Genomic DNA, 20879 nt, shown 5'->3' with positions numbered 1-20879 from the left:
GCTGAATCCACCTTCTTTTCTTTTAGCTCCAGTGTGTAATTTGCAGATGTCTATGATGAGCTCAGGAAGACAAATGGTGACAAAAGATAACACTGTTTTACTTTTCTTTCGATTCAGAGGAGAGAACACCAGATGAAATTACAGATGTATGTGCTTAGGTGTGCTTTAATTTGATACTACAAAGACACAAAGTCACATAAAAGACCAGGTCGGATGGGCAGGCTTGAGCAGTTATAACCGCATAACACTTTATCCTCTAAGAGAAACATGAATTATGAGGATTTTTCTTTTCTGGGTAGTATTGATTTTCTCAAACGCATACATACCACTAAACGTGTGTGGTTTGTTGCCTTAGTGGCTCTCAGAAGTGGCATGTGGCATGGTATAGAGGAGGGGTCCTGAACTCTGCATTCATTATGCATTATATATTAGATCAGCTTACAGTCCATTTTGCAATGTGTAATGTGTACTGATGCCATGACAGGCCATGTAACGACGCTTTAGGAACAAATATTATTTATTTATTTTTGTGTGACATAGACTAGCTGAAGCCTACTATATTTACTTAAGGGACAGCTCACCAAACAAGACTTAAACTTAAAAAAAAAAAAGGAAGAAGAAAAAAGGATAGATTTTAAAATATGATGTTCTGCAGAAGACAGTCATGCTTTTTTTTTATTTGGAACAACATTAGGCTGAGTAAATAACATAATTTTCTTTTTTGAGTAATTATCACTTAATAACATTTTTAGACAATACAGGAAATAAAAACATCCATACATACATAATCGTCTTCATTTGTGATATTTGTCTACAATTCAAATACTTATGTATGATGTCATTACTTGTGGGTGTGGTCTCAGCTTTTGGCTCACACTTTTAACAATTGATTCCAGTAGAATTATTAATTATTCACTGACAACCAAAAAAAAAAAAAAAAACCACCAACAACAACAAAAAAGAACAAGTAATTATTCAAAATTATTATATAGAACAACCTGTCATTTCTAAAATATGCTGGCTTATTTGCACAACATACAGATATAATTAAGCTTCTACACAATGTCTATAATGTGTGTTTATACAAGCAGCTGTCCATAAATGGCAATTTGTGGCATGTTTTGTAGCACTCCAGGATGCTAAGCAGCTTGTGGAAAAGAGCTTATTGCTTTTGTTTGCTTTTCTTTATTAACTCTTGAGGATTAATTTTTTATATATATATTTATAAATTCTCTCGGTAAGGAGTGAATATCACCAGCTGAGAGAGAATCGGAGCACCTACTGTATTAGTGATAGTATTTTAGGGTGGTCTGTGGGTGGGCTTCGGCTACAAGATATGTGCAGATGGGACTCAATGGGAATGTATTATAGTACTAACTGGACCAATTGAATGCATTATTGCTTTTAATAAGCTCACAGCAGGCATGTGGCATCCAAATGCAGTTGGCTGACAGAATGTTATATGCCTAACATATGCGCATGAAAAGGCCAGACACTGTGACCCCCTTCCTTCAACTCTAAAGCCTTAATCCTGGAGCTCTACTGGTACACACATAGCTTCCTACAATCCACTGCTTCAAGATTACATAAAACAAGGACATCATAAAGTAGTACAGACCACAGACCCTGAGGACATCTTCCTTTAAAAATAGCCATGTGACTCCATGTGATGTTCAGTGTTCTGCTGGGGGCTGTTTGCATCCCACAGCATGCATTTGCATATAAACAAATGAGAATTATTAAAGCACACCAGTCTGTTTTAACAAGGTACAGCAGTTGGAAATGTTCCTTATATAAATATACTCTGATTGTGGATACCACTCAATACAAACTTACTTCTGTGTTTTCATAAGAGTAAATGCAATATTATCACCAACCCCCCCACCCCCCTCTCTTTATATATATATATATATATATATATATATATATATATATATATATATATATATATATATATAATATATATATATATATTCACACACACACGCACACACACACACAATATGTGCAAAACACAAGCGATATACAGTATATTACCATATGCTATATATATACTGCATATCAAATAATGCATAGTGCCTTTATTGATAGCGCTCAGGAGTTTTTCCTAACTACCCTTATATATGTCTCATCTAGTATGGAAGGTAATATTGTTTGTACAAATGTATTTTGAATGTAAATGAACATTCAGTACCAGGTTCAGTGCCGTTAAAGGTCATTTGTTGCACGTGAATTAGCAAAGGAAATATTTTTGACATGTTGTTTATTATTATTATAAACAATATTGTTACTTATAATAATAAACATATTTTTTTATTTTTAAGATACTTAGTCAGATATTAATAACAGAAATAAGCAGAGCAAGGGAAAATCAATAAATCAATCAATGGTAATGGACATAATTTTTTTTTTTTTTATTGATTGAGCTTAAACTGTACTGATCCTGGAGCATTCATTAAACACGCACTGTGCTCCTTCACTGATAATTCATTTTTACCTCTACATAGCTCAAGCATTCAAGCACTCGTATGGAACATGACAGTTCAGAGAACCATTTTTAGAGCAAGCTATTTGATTTGAATTTCAAAGGTGAGAGGAATTGCACATTTGAAACTACGCTGCTCATCTACATTATAACATAGCGGCCAATATTTCACGAAATAAACATTCCAAGAAACAGGTCTGAAACAAAACTGCAGTGAGTTACTGTTCTCTGGCTGCACAGTGTTCTCTCACTTGTACGACTATAACGTCATCTGCACATTAACTCCAACATCTCTTCCAGGAACAAAGGTTAGTCAGGCCAAAAACATGAGTAACAAAAGGCAAGACACCAAGAAAGAGAGAGAAAGTGGAAAAAAGAGGGACTGTTAAAATATTGAAGGCTCTCTGAGGCGTTGACACACAATGACTTGCCCTAACCTCTGCAGTTCAAGCTGTCACGCTAAGTACAAACCTCTGCCACTTCGTACATTTTAACCACATCAAACGTGCAGTAAGGGGTTTCTCTGATGGCACTGCAGGACACTAAGGAATCCCAAAGACCACCTAAACACATGGTTGATACTGTCCTCACAGCCCTGGGACAAAAAATAAAGAGAAAAGAAATAAAGCCCGTTTTCAAGTTAATTTGGCTCTGCGTAATGGTGGAAGAAATGTTCCAACATCTTGCATTAGACTCTCTATTGATCATGGCAGCAGTAATGAATCAAATCATAATTATTAGCACAATGAAAAGAGCATAATTACCATCCCCACAATGTATACAGAAAATTGTATAAATTTTAAAAAATTTTAAAGGTTTAATCTGGCATCTGAAAATAGAAAACAGATAAAAACCTTGATGAAAATGAGGATGTGACTTAGGGCTGGGATAACCTTACACTCTCTACAATGGCACCCATAGTGTAAAGGTCATAGATCAAGTAATTTTTTCAACTTTTTCAGAAAGACGTTTTGTCAGCTAATGCACTGTACTTCTGTCACTCATTCCTGTCAACACTCTTAAAAATAAAGATTCTTTATTGGAATTGGTGGCTCAACTCCGAACCTTTGACCCCCAGAATGGAAAGAGGTATTTTAGATTTTTTTTGGTGTGAACTATCCCTTAAACACTTAAATATTTAATAGAAAGTAGCAACCCTTCTCATGTCCCTATTCTGTTCAAGATAACGTTCCACTTTCACTCTTTTTTCTCTCTAAAGCATGTCAAATTAGCCAGTGAAACAATGCAGCCGGCACGTAATAAATGCTGCATTGAGTTTTTAATTGAACTAAACCAGAATTGTGGCAACATGACTAATATGGCCTTATCCATCTTTATCACACAACACTGTGGCCTTGGACTTAACAGCTGTGAATGTAATGACTCTGTTGATAATATTGCTGGTCTCAGTGATTGTGAAATTCACAAAAAACTCTTCAGGAAATTAATTCTTTCAACAGAAACACCTCCCATGATGTATAATGATGGTGTTAAATATTTATTTTGAATGTTGCATAGTAAAAGATTTATGTGGATTAAGAAACACACACACACACACACACACATAGAAAGAACTACTCACACACCTCTAGGCCCTTTCATCAGACTGCCATTGCCCTATTTGTCTTTCTCTTCATGAAATAATTGTCTCTCACTCCCTCTGGCTAGAACACAGTGTCTATGTGTGACAGAAGAGAAAGATGAGCTATGACAGTCTGAAATGATGCCCTTTTGCCTTTGACATGTAAGAGTGAGGCCACTTTTGCTCTGCAGATTTTTTTCTTTACATATCACTTTTTGTTGTTGCTGTTGTTGTTGGTATACAACAACAACATATATATTCAGATATATACGTAGAGTAGAGCTTATTGTTTTTTGTTTCTCACAAATGCAGACATAGTTTTGTGTTTACGCAGCGCAATACACAAAACAACGCGTAATAAGACAGTGTAAGTCATTTTATATATATTTTTTTTTTTTTTTTTTTTTTTTTTTAATTCATTTATTCCAGGCAATGGCACAAAAAGTACAAGGTAGACAAATATAGTTAAATCATATAGTGCAAGGAAAACAAAAAACAAAACAAAAAACAAAATATACAGTATTCAAATATGACGATCGAATCCTGCCTGAAAGGGAGTGGGAAGAAGACAACTTATTTAATCCCACCCCAGTTCCACATTTAGTGATTAATAATTGAGCTTCATTATTATTTTGCTCATAGATTATTTACAAATATATCATGGTGGCGTTACCACAAGTAACAAGTAATTATTATAACAACAGTTTATACCAACAATGTAATAGGAATAAGCAATGCCAACAATGGTAATGGACAATATACCAACGATGGTAATGGACAATATACCAAAACACTGAGCACATTTTAACGCTATGAGACAGAGTACAACATCTATTTAACTACAATATAAAATAAATAAACAATGGCAACAATTGTAATGGACAATATACCAACAATGGTAATGGACAATATACCAAAACACTGAGCACATGTTAACGCTATGAGACAGAGTACAACATCTATTTAACTACAATATAAAATAAATAAACAATGGCAACAATTGTAATGGACAATATACCAACGATGGTAATGGACAATATACCAATGATGGTAATGGACAATATAACAAACACTGAGCACATGTTAACGCTATGAGACAGAGTACAACATCTATTTAACTACAATATAAAATAAATAAACAATGGCAACAATTGTAATGGACAATATACCAACAATGGTAATGGACAATATACCAACGATGGTAATGGACAATATACCAAAACACTGAGCACATGTTAACACTATGAGACAGAGTACAACATAAATGTATCTACAATATAAGATAAATAAACAATGGCATAAATTGTAATGGACAATATACCAACGATGGTAATGGACAATATACCAACCATGGTAAGGAAACACTGAGCACATGTTCACACTATGAGACACAATACAACAGCACTTTAAATTAAAGACCCTCATCTCTGTATTTTAACCAGACCCAATGTTTATATAACAGTTTAAATTGATAAATAGTTCGGCATTGCTTTTGTTGCAAGTCCAGTTTGTTCCAGAGTTTGACTCCACATACAGACACACAATAATATTTACGAGTGGTTTGGGCTCTCGGTAATGAAAAATGTCCAAAACCTCTCAAGTTATGAGCTCGCACAGGAGTTGTAAAAAAACGTTGTAAGTTAGGCGGTAATAATTTGTTAAATGCTTTATATAAGACTATTGATGTATTATATTTTACAAGATCATCAAATTTTAGCAACTTTGACTGCGTAAACAGATTATGAGTATGTTCTAGAAAACCAACCTTGTGAATGATCCTCACAGCTCTTTTCTGTAATATAATCAGAGGATTTATTGTGTTCTGGTAAGTATTCCCCCACACTTCAACACAAAAAGTAAGGTACGGTAGTACCAGGGTGCAGTATAAAATACGGAGTGCATTTTCATCAAGGTATAGTTTTGCTTTATTTATAATTGAGAGGCTTTTTGAGATTTTTGTTTTTATGTATCTGACATGGGGTTTCCATGACAATTTACTATCAATTATTACTCCCAAAAATTTTATCTCACTCACCATTTCAATTTGAATACCATCAATACTTATTCTCTGTTCAGACATTTTGTTGCAATTACCGAACATCATTACCTTAGTTTTATTTATATTCAAGGATAATTTATTTGTGTCCATCCACTTTTTTAATATCTGTAGTTCCCTGTTTACCGTATTAACGAGCTCATTATAATCATCACTACTGTAAAATATATTTGTGTCGTCTGCAAATAGTATGAATTTCAGTACTTTGGATGTATTAAACATATCATTTATATACACATTGAACAGTTTTGGCCCTAATACTGACCCCTGGGGGACACCACAAACAATGCCCAGAGTATCTGATAAATACTGACCCATTTTAACAAACTGTGACCTCCCTGTTAAATAACTTTTTAACCAATCTCCAGCCAGCCCCCTAATTCCATATTTTTCCATCTTTTTTAATAGAATTGAGTGATCAATAGTGTCAAAGGCTTTTTTTAGATCAATAAAGATACCAACTGCATGCTTCTTTTGCTCCAGTGCATTAGTGACTTCTTCAATAGCTTCAGTTATTGCCATTGAGGTAGTTCTTTCGGACCTAAAGCCATACTGACCATCATTAATGACATGGTGTTTCTCGAGAAACTTTTCAAGTCGAGAATTGAAGAGTTTCTCTAAAATTTTTGAGAACTGAGGCAAAAGAGAGATTGGTCTGTAATTAGTAAAAGCGTGTTTGTTATCATTTTTGAAAAGTGGAATTACTTTAGCGATTTTCATTTTACTTGGAAAGCAGCCAGTCTGGAATGACAAGTTACAAATATAAGTTAAGGGTTTTACAATATTCAGTATAACTTTTTTAATCAATGTCATACTGATACCATGACAGTCAGTGGAGGACTTACTTTTACATTTCCACACAATATTTGTATTCATGCGACGAACAACCGTATAAGTCCAAAAAAACAAAAATTGAGATAACCATGTGACTTCAATGTATGTGTGCCACTTTGTATACAGAATCACTTTGGGGGGTGTTCGCGCGACCAAAACTCTGAATTTAAAATTTTAAAATAGTCTCACGCGGAAAAACCGTTTATGTCCAGTAACGAAAAATGGAGACGCCGGTTGCTTTCATGTCCGCTGCGGACATTAATAGACAAAACGTCGGCAAAAAAAGGAGAGCGAACATGAATGAATTGAAGGACAGGGCAAGGAAGTCTCTGAGGGATGCTGGGAAACCATATGTGAACCGGAGAGGAGAGCAAAAACGAGGAAAAAGTCCACCAAAAGAGGTGAGTGAAAACCGTATACAAAGTATCTACATAAAGTTAGCGGTTACAGACAGAGGGTCATCGTCTACTACAGTTCATTCATATAGCTCACTCTTTTTAAAGGTTCAAGTCATGTCGTATGAAAGCTGAGAAAATTAGGATTCAGGGGACGTTTTAAACATGTCTCTCTACTCCTCATAATCACGGAGAAATGAATCGAAACGCTTTAGGTGCGTCTGTAACACCAGCCCAGCTGCGTCTACAGTAATGTTAGGCTCTTTTTTTTTTTACCATTCATTGATTTTGTTATAAGCACTGCTGGAAGAATTTTATATACATAAACAAACATATGTAAATTCATCCCCAATCTTTAAGATGTTTAGAGTAGAATTTGACTGCTTTATGTCTTCACTGAAATTGGTTAAAAAAAAAAAAAGATAGAAAAAAAATCATTGACGTGTTTAAAATATTTTGATATAATTTTTGGATCCCTGTTACCATTTAATGTAACACTTTGTTTTTGTAATATTGTATGCTATGCTATGTTTGTTACTTGTTATTTAATAAATAATAAAAATAAATGAAAAAAAAGGTAATAATAAAAAAAAAATGCATTGATTGTGTAAGCTGTTATACATTCTAGCTAGTAACCTTAATAGCTGCTAATAGCTCTAGTGTTTTATAGCTCAAAAAAACAAAAACGCTAATGTGACTGTTTCTGTTAAGGGAAAGGCGTGCAAGGAGACATGTCCCAGGCAGTGTTCAAGCCTAACAGACCAAAGAAAACTCCAGCTCTTCACAGAGTTTTATGCTGTCTCTTATGAGAGGCAGCAGGCTATCATTCTCTCTGGTTTGGAGCAGGTATGCTAACTTAAGCAATTCATGACCATATCATGTCAACAGTATGCAATGCATTACAATGTAGGCCCATAAAATAACCAGTGAATTGAATACTACTGTATGCCTTCAATTCACTAAGACTGCACATGTGCCTGATCACTGATCATCCCAATATGTCTTTTTACTTCTAGCACAAGGTGAGTCGCAGACGACCACGTGGGCCCAACACTGAGAATACTAAGAGGAAGTACACCTTCAAGTACCATGTGCAACAAGGAGGTCAAAGACTTGCTGTTTGTAAGCTCACATTTATGTCAGTCTTTCAACAGTCTTTTCAACTTTCAACAGTCGCCTACAGGCAAGTTTTAAAAAGCCTAGCCTTTTCCGTTTGTTAACTTTTTATTACATGCATGATTTTAATTAGATACATTGTCCATAACATATTTATTTAAAGTTACTTATCTTTGAAAAGGTTATTCAAGAAAAGTTAGGCAGTCAGTCTGAGGGAACAGAGCAGGTAGTCAGGTCTCCATTAGAGGACTTCAGAGGAAAACATAAGAACAGGTAAAAAAAAAAAAAAAAATCCTGGAAGGACCTCATGCTCTCGTCCTATTAGTTTTTAAAGCTGCACCAATGTCAGCATCAGTTGCCCTACAACATTCCCTGATCTAATGGTGCACTTGACGCTGGCATTATAGGGCGTCGGGTGCCTTGCCACCCTATAACGCCAGCATGCACAAACTGTAATGGTTAGGATTCAGCTCACTGTTGTTGCCCAGTCAGGAAACATATTTTTGCACTTTGAGATCGATATCAGAGGTAAAGTGCTATGCAAATGTAATGTATGATCCCGGGATTTCGAGATCAGCCAAAATGTCCGGGATTAGGCTTTTGCATTCTACAGTTGCCATTCATTGTGTTTACTGTGGCAAGCAGGACGAGACTGAGGGCCGCGGGAGAACGGCGCAAGGCCGGTGGCGTGATTACTGATGAGCGACACCTGTGAGACGCACCGGTCTCGTATCTCTCACGGAGGAGCAGGAATTTTCTTAGCAATGCTAAAACGCACACATCAATCGATCACATGTTTAGCGTTCATGTAAACACTACATTCAGATTCACCAATCAGAATGAATTCAGTTAGATTGAAACAAAATGTGTGCATGTAAACAATGACAATTTTTGCGTCATATGAGGATTTTTTCCAGACAAAAAATACATAAATCTCTCATCTCAGGGGGATATGAGGGAGGAAAGCATGGTAATTCGAAAATACTACTGGTTTTCTACTAATACAAAGCTTAATCCCATTAATGATTGTTTGTGAAAAACAAAATCCTATAGTTTAGAGAAAAGTTTACAATTATATTAAATTTTATTGTCACAGAAACAATGAAATTGTGCAAAACAGACCAGCATAGTTTATTATATTTCCCTTGTTCATGAGTTGTGTTGTTTATTTTTTAGGCCTCATAGCATTCATCCTGCAGTGAGAGAGGGGATAAGAGAGCACATCCTGAGCTTCCCACGCCAACCGAACCACTACTCACGGATGAAGGGAGATGTGGAGAGGGAGTACCTGAGCCCTGATTTAAACCTGCTCCGCATGTTCCGCCTGTACAAGGAAAACAATCCAGCATCCACTGCAAAGTTCTGGCTCTATAGGGACATCTTCAAGCAGCAAAACCTCAGTTTTGGGCAGCCAAGAAGTGATACTTGTGCAAAATGTGACGCCCTGTTCTCAAAATTAGTAGCTACTACAACAGATGGAGAAAGGTTGAAGATCACAGCCAAGAGTGAGCTTCACCACCGGAAAGCCGAAAAAGCATACACCCAGTTGCAGGCTGACACAGAGTGGGCCAAAGCCAATGATGACTGCCATGTCATTTGTATCGACATGCAGGGGGTAGTGTACACGCCAAACCTGACACACTCCAACGTGTACTATCAACGGCAGCTGGCCAACTACAACCTCTGTATCCAGGAGATGGGCACTGACAAACCTCCTACAATGTGCCTCTGGCATGAGGGCATCGCTCACAGAGGTTCCATCGAGGTGGCAAGCTGTCTTTTGAAGTGGGCAGAAACATCTTTCGCTCCCCTAGTCCAGGCAAAGGAACGGAAGCTCATCATCTATAGTGACCGATGCTGTGGGCAGAACAACAACTGGCGAGTCCTAAACCTCATGGCCCTACTCGTATCTAGAGGGTACTTCAGTCAGATAGAGCAGAAGTTCATGGTGTCTGGTCACTCCTTCCTTCCCTGTGACCGTTCATTTGCCACGCTGGACAAGAGGTGTAAGGTGTCCACACTCCACACCCCCAGCGATGTCGCCGAGATGATCCGTGGAGCCAGGCAGCTGCATCCATTTAAAGTAATTGAGATGAAATGTGCGGACTTCAGGCAGCTCCCTGATGCAACATTAAAGCATCCACCTGGCTTCCTAATCACATCCATGATGTGGTTGAAAGTGACAGGTAAAGAACTAAAGAACTAGACTAAAACTAAACTGGTTTTCTGAGATTAACAGTGTTGGGGATATGTGTGTGAAGGAAGAATCATTATTGAATTTCTTGTTGAATCATGATTTCAGCTACTGATCCATGGTGTGTCCACACAAAAGGGAGCCACAGCCTCTACGAGGGATGGAAGCATTGGCTGATCACCAAACAGAGGAAGAATCAACCACCTCCAGCTCCCTTGTTCTCCACTACGTATGCTCGTGCTTACGAGGACCCTTTGCCCATCAAGAAGGAGAAGCACTGTGACCTTATGAAAATGCTAGCCTACATGCCAGCGGAGGCCCAAGCATTTTATGGGACATTAGAATGTGAAGAGTAGCCTGGTATGTGTAGGTCATGTGCAGGGAAAGGTGGGATATATTGTGTATGTTGTGTGAAATTAATCATAAAAGTAGTTGTAGCTTATCTTGTATGCCTTATCTTATGTTGTATAATAGGAATATATAGGTATTTATTTTATTTTATTTAGAACCAAAAAAAGGAAGACGTATATGGTAAACTAGCATATAGAACCAGCATGGAATGAAGATGATGTATGTCTCCATTGTAAATATGTATTGTTTACCATTATTACTGTTTATTGTTTGTATTTATTGTTTATTGTATGTACGGTTTGTTTGTACTGACGTTTATTTTCTGTACTATAAGTAGGCCTATGTATTGTTCATTGTTCGTACCGTATTGTCCGCGTTTTTGTTCTGTGATTTACGTTGGCAAAAAATAAAAAAAATTGAAAGAAAGAAATGCTTAATATTTTCTTTAAGGTTCTGTTACTGTATTAAAACTAAGATAAAGGAATCAAATCTCCAGTGGTTTAAATTGATATGATTAATTGGACTTATACTGTTATTCCACATTAACTGGACATATACTGTTCTTCCACATTCCAGAAATGTAAATTACTCTAACTTTTTATTTTTAAGATTGATACTAAAAAATCCAGTCTCATTAGAATTGGGAAGCTTTTGTTGTCTATCTTCAAGTAAAAATAAAAAAAAGTAATATAATATTCAGTCCAAATTAAAAAAAAATGTATTATTCAAAAATTGAAAATATGGACTTATATGGTTCTTCGTCTCAAGCCCTCATTTGTCACTTCCTGTTCATTTGTAGCTGAGAGGAAGAATGACAAAGAATTCCGTTCGATAGTTGATTTTTTGACTCCACTGTCTGGAATATCAGCGGCCAACTTGGGGCCAACATTTACAAAAAATTTATTGAACTTATTTACTACATTATTCATATTATAATCTTCACCATTTTCATCAATAAAGTGATCAGGATATGTCAACTTTGATGATCCTGGTTTGATTAGGCTGTTCAAAACATCCCAAGTTCCTTTTATATTGTTTTTATGTTCATATAATTTTTTTTGATAATATAACCGTTTACTTGTTCTTATAATATCAGTTAATTTATTTTTGTACTTCTTATATCTTTGTTCAGCTTCTTTTGTTTTTACTTTAATAAACAATTTATATAGATTATTTTTCTTTTTACAGGCATTAATTATTCCTTTCGTAATCCAGAGGCTTTTCTTATGTTTTTCCTTTATAAAATATTCTTTCACAGGACAGTGTTTATTATGAAGAGAAGTGAAAATATCTAAGAAATTACAATAAGCACGGTCCACATTATGTTCTCTGTAAACTGAAGTCCAATCCTGGAGCGCCAAACAATTGTTAAGGGTACTAATCATGTCCTCAGTAATTTTTCGTTTAGAGATTTTTATCATAGTGTCTTTCGTTTTCTTAAGATTACAGTCATACAAAGTAAAAACAGGTAAGTGGTCAGTGATATCACATATTAATAGGCCACTGATGATTTGATTTCCCATAATATTAGTAAAAATGTTGTCAATGATTGTGGCACTATGTGACGTTATTCTGCTCGGTTTCGTTATAGTTGGGTACAGAGACAAGCTATACATTGTGTCAGTGAAGTCATCAACGTTTTTTAGTTTGGTTGGATTTAACAAATCAATGTTAAAGTCACCACAGATAAATATGTTCTTTTGGTTCACAGTAGAAAACAGTTTACCCATCCACTCATTGAAAGATTCTACGCTTGAACCAGGTGCCCGGTATACACAACTCATGAAGATATTTGTCTTTTTATCATTATGAATTTCCACTGTTATGCATTCAAATAACCCATCAACAGCTAAGGTCATATCAGTTGAAACATTAAATTTAACAGATTTATGAAGGTACAAAGCAACCCCCCCTCCTATTTTGTTTATTCTATTTGTATATTTTAATTCATAGCCATCAAGACAGAAATCAATACCTTTATCATCGTTAAACCAGGTTTCAGTAATTGCAATAATGCTAAATGGATGAGAGAAATGTTCCAAGTAATCTTTGATAGCCTCAAAATTAGTGTACATGCTTCGACTATTAAAATGTATTATTGACAGGTTATCTTCTGTTTTTACACTGTTTTCATATTGTTCATGGGTAAAATAGTTGCAGTTTTTAACAATCGAAGAGAGAAAATTATTGTCAGGGTCTATCTCAGTATCGGTCTCTGTTGTGGTGTGCTCTTTATACTCACACGTTCCCAGTTCCATTTGTTGATGTTGTATGATGTTCTGTAACATGTCTATATCAATCCTTGGTGTAGTCTGTGACCTTGGTATGTTAAGCATTTTGATGATGTGAGTCACAAGCTACTTTGATACCAGGTGCAGCATCAATGTCAATACTTCTCAAGATCTTCTATCCTCTTCACCACTAAGACTTTTGCTTCCTCCGGTGTCCCATTTAGTTTGATGAAGATCTTACAATTAGTTACCCAGGTTTGTTGAATCTTGCCTTGTTTTCTAAGTTGTCGTGCAATCCTTGCGATGTCAGCATTTTAATTTATTATTTATAGAAAAAGGGATTTTCACACTTTGATACCGGAAGAGGGTTTAAGAGGGTTCATAGAAAATACTTTAAAAATGTAAAAATAATAATAATTGTGAAGTTACTCAGTCATATAACAAACATTAGTTCCTTTTCGGGAACTCGAACTGCGTCGACAACGCTTTGGGGAACGTCCCTGATGAGACCGACTCTGAATATCGTGTGCAATCTGTCCAACGGAAGGGCGTGACGTCACGGAGCGGGGTGACGTAGCGACCAGGAAGCTATATAAGCACGTGCCGTGCAGCTGGCTTCAGCTTCGCTCTGTCAGCAAGCGCTCTGTGTGTGCATGTCAAAAGTCTGTCCCGTTGGTCCTATTTATTGCTGTCTGTCCCTTAGCCATTAAAAGATCGCTAAAACAGCTCAATATGCCTAAAGTAAAAGCAAAGACCAAACATATAAAGGGCGATTCCTAGCCACGTTACAGATTGTGAGTTCCTCCCTGCCCTCGCTACATTACGAGCGGGGATACACACAGTCTGTGCGTGTCTTGCCTGGGATCGAAGCACGCTGAGTCGGCTCTCGAGGGGGTCGACTGTCCGCATTGCGAGCGATTGCCAATGCAGACGCTTCGATCCCGGAGGGCTCTCTTCGAGGAGGGAGCCTTCACCAGCGTTCCTCGCGGTGCTGGCCCCGCTTCTGCCGAGGCAGAGCGGCTGCTGCACTCGTGGGGTTCGCAGGTGGATCTGTCAGAGGGAATGGAGATGGGCCAGTCCTTATCTCCTTCCTCATCTGCCAGATCAGGCGCCCAAACCCTGGGTTCGGAAGCACGCTCGTCGGTTTCTTCCCCCCAGGGTGAGGGATCAGCTCTTCACCTCTCTTCCTCCGAGGAGGTCGATGTGGAGACTGTTGCTGGGGATTCGCCACCCCTGTCGCCCCAGTATGATGAGCTTTTGGAGGTGGTTACACGGGCAGTAGATAAATTAAAAATCGAATGGCCTGCCGAAAAACATACTGAGCCGCAGAAAAGCAAGCTAGATGAACGCTTTCTGCGGCCGAGGCAACCACCTCCACGTCGGAGTCTACCGTTTTTTCCCGATCTCCATGACGAGTTATCGAGATCGTGGAATCATCCGTATTCAACCCGCCTCTTTGGCCCCGATTCACTATACTATGGCAACGTGATGGGGCTGGGAGAGCGGGGTTATAGAGCGATGCCACGGGTTGAACAGACGCTCGCGGGCTATCTGTCGCCCGGCTCGGCATCGTCTCTAAAGGCTCCGACGTTGCCCACTAAGCCGCTGCGAGTTACATCATTGCTTGTGGGCAAAGGTTATGTGGCAGCAGGTCAGGCTGGGGCTTGCCTTCATACTATGGCAGTCCTACAAGCTTATCAGGCCGACCTGCTGGGAGATATCAATGAGGGAGATGGGATTAAGTCAGAAGATATTGAAGAACTCAGAAAGACCGCTGATCTCTCCCTCCGCGCCACTAAAGAGACCGCTCGCGCAATTGGGCGGTCTATGGCAGCCTTAGTGGCCGCGGAGAGGCATTTGTGGCTGACCCTGTCGGAGATAAAAGAAAGAGACAATGTCTGCCTTCTGGACGCCCCGCTTCAAGCCTCAGGCCTGTTTGCTGACACAGTCAACACTGTCGTCGACAGGTTCCAGGAGGCACGCAAACAGGCGGCGGCGTTCCAGAGTTTCCTCCCTCGTCGCTCTCGTGGTGCATCTGGGCGGGAGATGACCACGCCACATACCGGCTCCTCATACCGGGAAGCGCAGAAACAGAGTGTCGCCACTCGTGTTCCCCCACGACGGGACCGAGGGCCTCAGCGACGCTCTGAGTCGGGGACTTCCAAAGCTAAAAAGCCAGATTTAAGAACAGTTATCGAGGCCCGGAAGTCCTCGACGAAAAGATCCTGACGCCAGGGTCCAGAGGGTAGCCCCTACTGGGGTAGAGCGCGGTCCACCTCAGTATACGGTGCCCGCCTCACCTCAGTGCCCTCAGGAGGTCGGTCTGCCAACCCTGCCAGAGTTTCAGGGCACAGCGGCCTCCAGCGAGCGCTACTCCCAGTTATTTCCGCCCGTGAGCGCAGCGGAGCTGGGATGCTCGCCGCCCCTTCAGGGGCCTCTTACACCAGAGGTCAGTCTCGAGAGACTGATTCCCTTAGTAGATTATTTAGCAGCGTGGAAACTACTGGCAAATGTATCTCATTGGGTCCTGCGTACAATAGAAAAAGGCTATTGCATTCAGTTCGGTCATCCACCACCGAAGTTCAACGGGGTTACACCGACTGTGGTCGGCCCCCGGCAGGCTCTGGTTATGGAACAAGAAGTGAATACTCTATTAAGGAAGGAGGCCATCGAGGTGGTCCCTCCTCTAGACAGGGAATCCGGATTTTACAGCCGGTATTTCATAGTTCCAAAGAAGGATGGGGGGTTGCGTCCGATCATAGACTTACGTCACCTGAACCGCTCAGTTATGTCACTGAAGTTCAAAATGCTCACTATCAAGCAGGTTGTAGCTCAAATCAGATCCGAGGACTGGTTTGTCACAATAGATCTCAAAGACGCATACTTCCACATATCCATCCTTCCACAACACAGGAAGTTTCTGAGGTTCGCTTTCGGGGGCAAAGCTTATCAATATCGAGTACTTCCCTTCGGCCTTGCACTCTCACCCCGCACGTTCACGAAATGTGTAGATGCGGCTCTGGTATCCCTCCGTATGCAGGGCATCCGCATTCTAAATTATATCGACGATTGGTTGATCTTAGCTCAATCAGAGCAGATGGTGGTTCGACATCGAGATGTCGTTCTCGCACACATGGGGGAGCTGGGTTTGAGACTAAATGCCAAGAAAAGTGTACTTTCTCCAGTTCAGAGAACCACCTATCTAGGCGTAGTGTGGGATTCGACCACGATGCAGGCACGTCTGTCTCCTGCTCGGATCGAGTCGATCCTCACATCAGTCAAGAGAGTCAAAGAAGGCCAGTCACTCACTGTCAAACAATTCCAGAGATTGTTAGGGCTGATGGCAGCTGCGTCCAACGTGATACCTTTTGGCCTGCTGCACATGAGACCCCTACAGTGGTGGCTCAAGTCCAAGGGCTTTTCCCCGAGGGGAAATCCACTTCGAGTTATCAAGGTCACGCGGCGATGCCTTCGTGCCTTAGACATGTGGAAGAAACCTTGGTTCTTGAATCAGGGCCCGGTGCTGGGAGCTCTTCGTCGCCGTGTAACGCTAGCGACAGACGCGTCCCTCACTGGTTGGAGTGCGGTCATGAGTGGCCACTCTGCCCGCGGTCTGTGGAGTGGTCGCCATCTGACATGGCACATCAATTGCCTAGAGATGTTAGCAGTCTATCGAGCATTAAAATATTTCCTCCCAGACCTGAGAGGTCACCATGTGTTGGTGCGCACCGACAACACATCAGTGGTCTCTTATATCAATCACCAGGGGGGTCTGCGTTCACGCCCATTGTACAAGCTGGCATACCAGATCCTTCTCTGGTCCCAGGGCAAACTCCTCTCGATCAGAGCAGTGTATATTCCTGGGAGATTGAATGTGGGAGCAGACATACTGTCGAGGCAGGGGCCGAGGCCCGGGGAATGGATGCTTCACCCCGAGGTGGTGAAGCAGATATGGAGAGTGTTTGGCACAGCCCAGGTGGACCTCTTTGCGACTCAGGAGACATCGCAATGTCCCCTCTGGTTCTCTCTAGTTCATCCAGCTCCTCTGGGACTGGACGCTATGGTACAGACCTGGCCGAGGCTTCGTCTGTACACATTTCCCCCTATTGATCTGCTCCCGGGAGTTCTGGCGAGAGTACGCCAGGATGGGGTCCGTCTGTTGTTAGTAGCCCCGTTCTGGCCGGGCCAAGTATGGTTCTCAGATCTAGTCTCGCTCCTCGACGGCTCTCCGTGGGAGATACCCATCAGGACAGACCTACTCTCACAGGCGCAGGGCACGATAATTCACCCTCGCCCGGAGTCGTTCAAGCTGTGGGTGTGGCCCCTGAGGGGGCACAACTGTTAGCAGCTGGTCTCTCAACCGAGGTTGTTGAGACCCTACTCCAATCCAGAGCTCCCTCTACGAGGAAACTGTACGCCCTGAAGTGGAAATTCTTCACTTCATGGTGCAGAGATCGCCACCTTGACCCTGTTAACTGCCCAGTTGGTACAGTTCTGGAGTTCTTACAAGCTAGGCTCTCTGCGGGGTTATCCCACTCGACCTTAAAGGTGTACGTGGCGGCCATAGCTGCTTTCCATGTCCCTTTCATTGATCAGTCAGTGGGTAGACATCCCCTAGTTACACGTTTCCTCCGCGGTGCGCTGAGGCTAAGACCTCCAGTACGGTCCCGTATTCCCCCCTGGGATTTGGTTGTGGTTCTAGAGGCTCTTTGTAAAGCTCCATTTGAGCCAATACAAGATATCTCAGATAGACATCTGACACTTAAAACTGCCCTGCTACTGGCAATCACCTCACTAAAAAGAGTTGGAGATCTCCAGGCCCTTTCGGTGGCCCCTACTTATCTAGACTTTGCCCCTGGTATGGCCAAAGCATTCTTATACCCTCGAGCGGGTTATGTTCCAAAGGTTCCCTCTGTTACACCACAACCTATCGTACTGCAGGCCTTTTGTCCTCCTCCCTTTCGGGAGCCAGACCAAGAGAAGCTAAACTGTATGTGTCCAGTGCGAGCACTGGACCCATATGTCCACAGAGCTGCCCTGTGGAGAAAGTCCGACCAATTGCTTGTTTGCTACGGTCCTACTAACAAGGGTTCTCCTGCCACCAAGCAGACCCTTAGTCGTTGGATAGTCGAGGCTATCAACGTCTCCTATGAGTCCTCTGGTCTTCCCCCTCCTTTGGGGGCCAAGGCTCACTCTACTCGGGGTATGGCGGCCTCCAAGGCCTTCTCAGCAGGTGTGGCCTTCTTAGCTGTGCTCTCCGGATACACACTAGGCAGGGATTTGGTAGTCTGGCAGCGTTGGAATATCGTTCCCCAAAGCGTTGTCGACGCAGCTCAAGTTCCCGAAAAGGAACGCCTCAAGGTTACGTATGTAACCCTAGTTCCTTGAGGGAACGAGACGCTGCGTCGCAGAGCCATACTCCCGGCACCCCTGCCTGCGCTTGCTTCCCTACTCAAAGCTGAAGCCAGCTGCACGGCACGTGCTTATATAGCTTCCTGGTCGCTACGTCACCCCGCTCCATGACGTCACGCCCTTCCGTTGGACAGATTGCACACGATATTCAGAGTCGGTCTCGTCAGGGACGTTCCCCAAAGCGTTGTCGACGCAGCGTCTCGTTCCCTCAAGGAACTAGGGTTACATACGTAACCTTGAGGCGTTTTAATAGCAGTTAGAAAAATAAAGTTGCTACCTAAAAAGAGAAGAATAAATGAATATTTATAGATTACAAAAAATATTGCTATCTTTATATATTAGGATAAAATCCCTCATGAAAGGAATCATCATATATGGTGTGCCATGACATCACACTTTTGCAAACACCTGCATTAAAGCGGTCGTAAGATTTCATTTCAAGTTTTCTTTTCTCTTTGGAGAGTTACAAGTTCTTGGTCCATGAAGAAGATCTGTAAAGTTGCAAAGGCTAAAGTCTCAAATCCAAAGAGATATTCTTTATAAAAGTTAAGAGTCAACCACGCCCTCCTAAAACGGATCATTCTTACACGCCTCCACATGTCTACGTCACATGTCTGCGCCCAAATGTTCACGCAAAGAAAAAAGATGTGAATTTGATTCTCGCTGTTGTCGTCCCCGATATGTTGTGGAGATGTTTAGTGTTTCATTGTGAAAACGAAACTACTTTGTTTGGACTTCCAAAAGAGGACACAACTAGAAATCACTGGTTACGTTGTATTTACAACACTGTTCCAGAACAGTTTAACCCAAATTTGTGTGCAACGCATTTTATGGAGGATGAAGACTGTTTCCTGTGAGAGTAGCCTATAACGTGATTTTTTATTAACAAATTTCGGGAGGAGCACATACAGATAATCAACAAAGCCAATTCACTATCAATGACCGCACCATCCATCCAACCACCTCAAGAGAGAACCATGCGCAGATAGTCAACGCAGCCAATTCATCATCAGTAATTACATCATCTATCCAACCACCACCAGAGAGAACCACTATAAATAATAATAGCAGCCTTACCTTCATTCTCTCTAGTCTTTCAGCATCCCTTCAACACCCTGACTCCTCACCGTCAACCCAATCCAAGCTCGGAGCCCTCTCCCTGAACAGCACGCCAAATACACATACTATTCTTCTCACTTTATTATCTGCAGGCGAACTCGTGAAACCGGTCTGTTTCTAGAAAGTGGGGCAGTTCCATATCTGCAAGGACAGTCTGGTGCTCCTGACTCACAGTCTGTACTGTAAGTACGTTTACATATGTAAAGGACTTGTAACTGATGATTCAAACGCGAGTTTTGAGCAGTGTAGAGTAGAGCTTGTTGTTTGTTGTTTCTCTGATCACAAATCCAGACATAGTTTTGTGTTTACGTGGCACAATACGCAACACAACTGGCAATAAGACAGTGTAAGTAATATTAAACAGTATTTATGTCCCCACTGGATGCAACAAATGCCTCATTTCAGGATTCACGTCATCACAGTATGGTGAGGGGCATAACATTTCTATCACATGCTAGAGGTATTCGGCCAATCACAACACACTGGATAGCACTCCAATCAGAGCACACCTCGATTTTCGGATCAATGAGCTTTTTAAAAATCGGTGCATTTCAGAAAGGCGGGGCATAGAGGAGAAACAATAGTGTACAGTATGTGGAAAATAATTATTTTTTTAACCACATAAACACATTTCATTAGACCAAAATACACAAAATATTTTTAGCATTATCATATGACCCCTTAAAAAAAATTAAACAAAGAAACTCCAAAAGAAGCATTTAGCATCTCAGAGCCCCATGCAGTGAAAAATGGTACTTGATAAGAAGAGGGTTCTTTACTTAATGTGCTGCTAATAAATAGATAACGATAGCTTTGATAAATGTCACACAAAGCCATGGGCAAAGTGATTCTGTTTTAATTTAAATAAAAATTCAGAGAGATGTATGGAGTGTTAAATGTGTGATAGTACTTTCCAGTTTCTTTTGTCATTTCTTCTGAAATTGTGATTAGACCAAAAGACAGAAATATATGGTAAAGCAGAAGCACTGTAGAGAGTTCAGATGAGTTAGGGAGGAAAATGTCAAGATAAAAAATGAAATATCCTGAGGTGCAATGGTCTCTCTCTCTCTCTCACACACACACATACAAAGAAGCAGCGGTCAA

At 40.7% G+C, this 20879-nt stretch overlaps 2 protein-coding genes across 2 annotated transcripts in view; one reads left to right on the top strand and one right to left on the bottom strand.

The window, feature by feature from the left end:
- Window positions 1–20879, bottom strand: part of LOC113091086 (leucine-rich repeat and immunoglobulin-like domain-containing nogo receptor-interacting protein 2) — a 157264-nt gene that overhangs the window by 65992 nt on the left and 70393 nt on the right. The window lies entirely within an intron of this gene.
- On the top strand, window positions 9612–11018 carry LOC113091111 (uncharacterized). The gene is made up of 2 exons (XM_026256547.1): window positions 9612–10654; window positions 10771–11018. The coding sequence occupies exons 1-2, from the start codon at window positions 9730–9732 to the stop codon at window positions 11016–11018; spliced, it is 1173 nt and encodes a 390-aa protein (XP_026112332.1). The 5' UTR covers window positions 9612–9729.

Source organism: Carassius auratus, unplaced genomic scaffold, assembly GCF_003368295.1.
Source record: "Carassius auratus strain Wakin unplaced genomic scaffold, ASM336829v1 scaf_tig00214077, whole genome shotgun sequence".
Classification (NCBI taxonomy): domain Eukaryota; kingdom Metazoa; phylum Chordata; class Actinopteri; order Cypriniformes; family Cyprinidae; genus Carassius; species Carassius auratus.
Note: the sequence above shows the minus strand (reverse complement) of the source record. Positions and strands in the feature narration are given on the sequence as shown.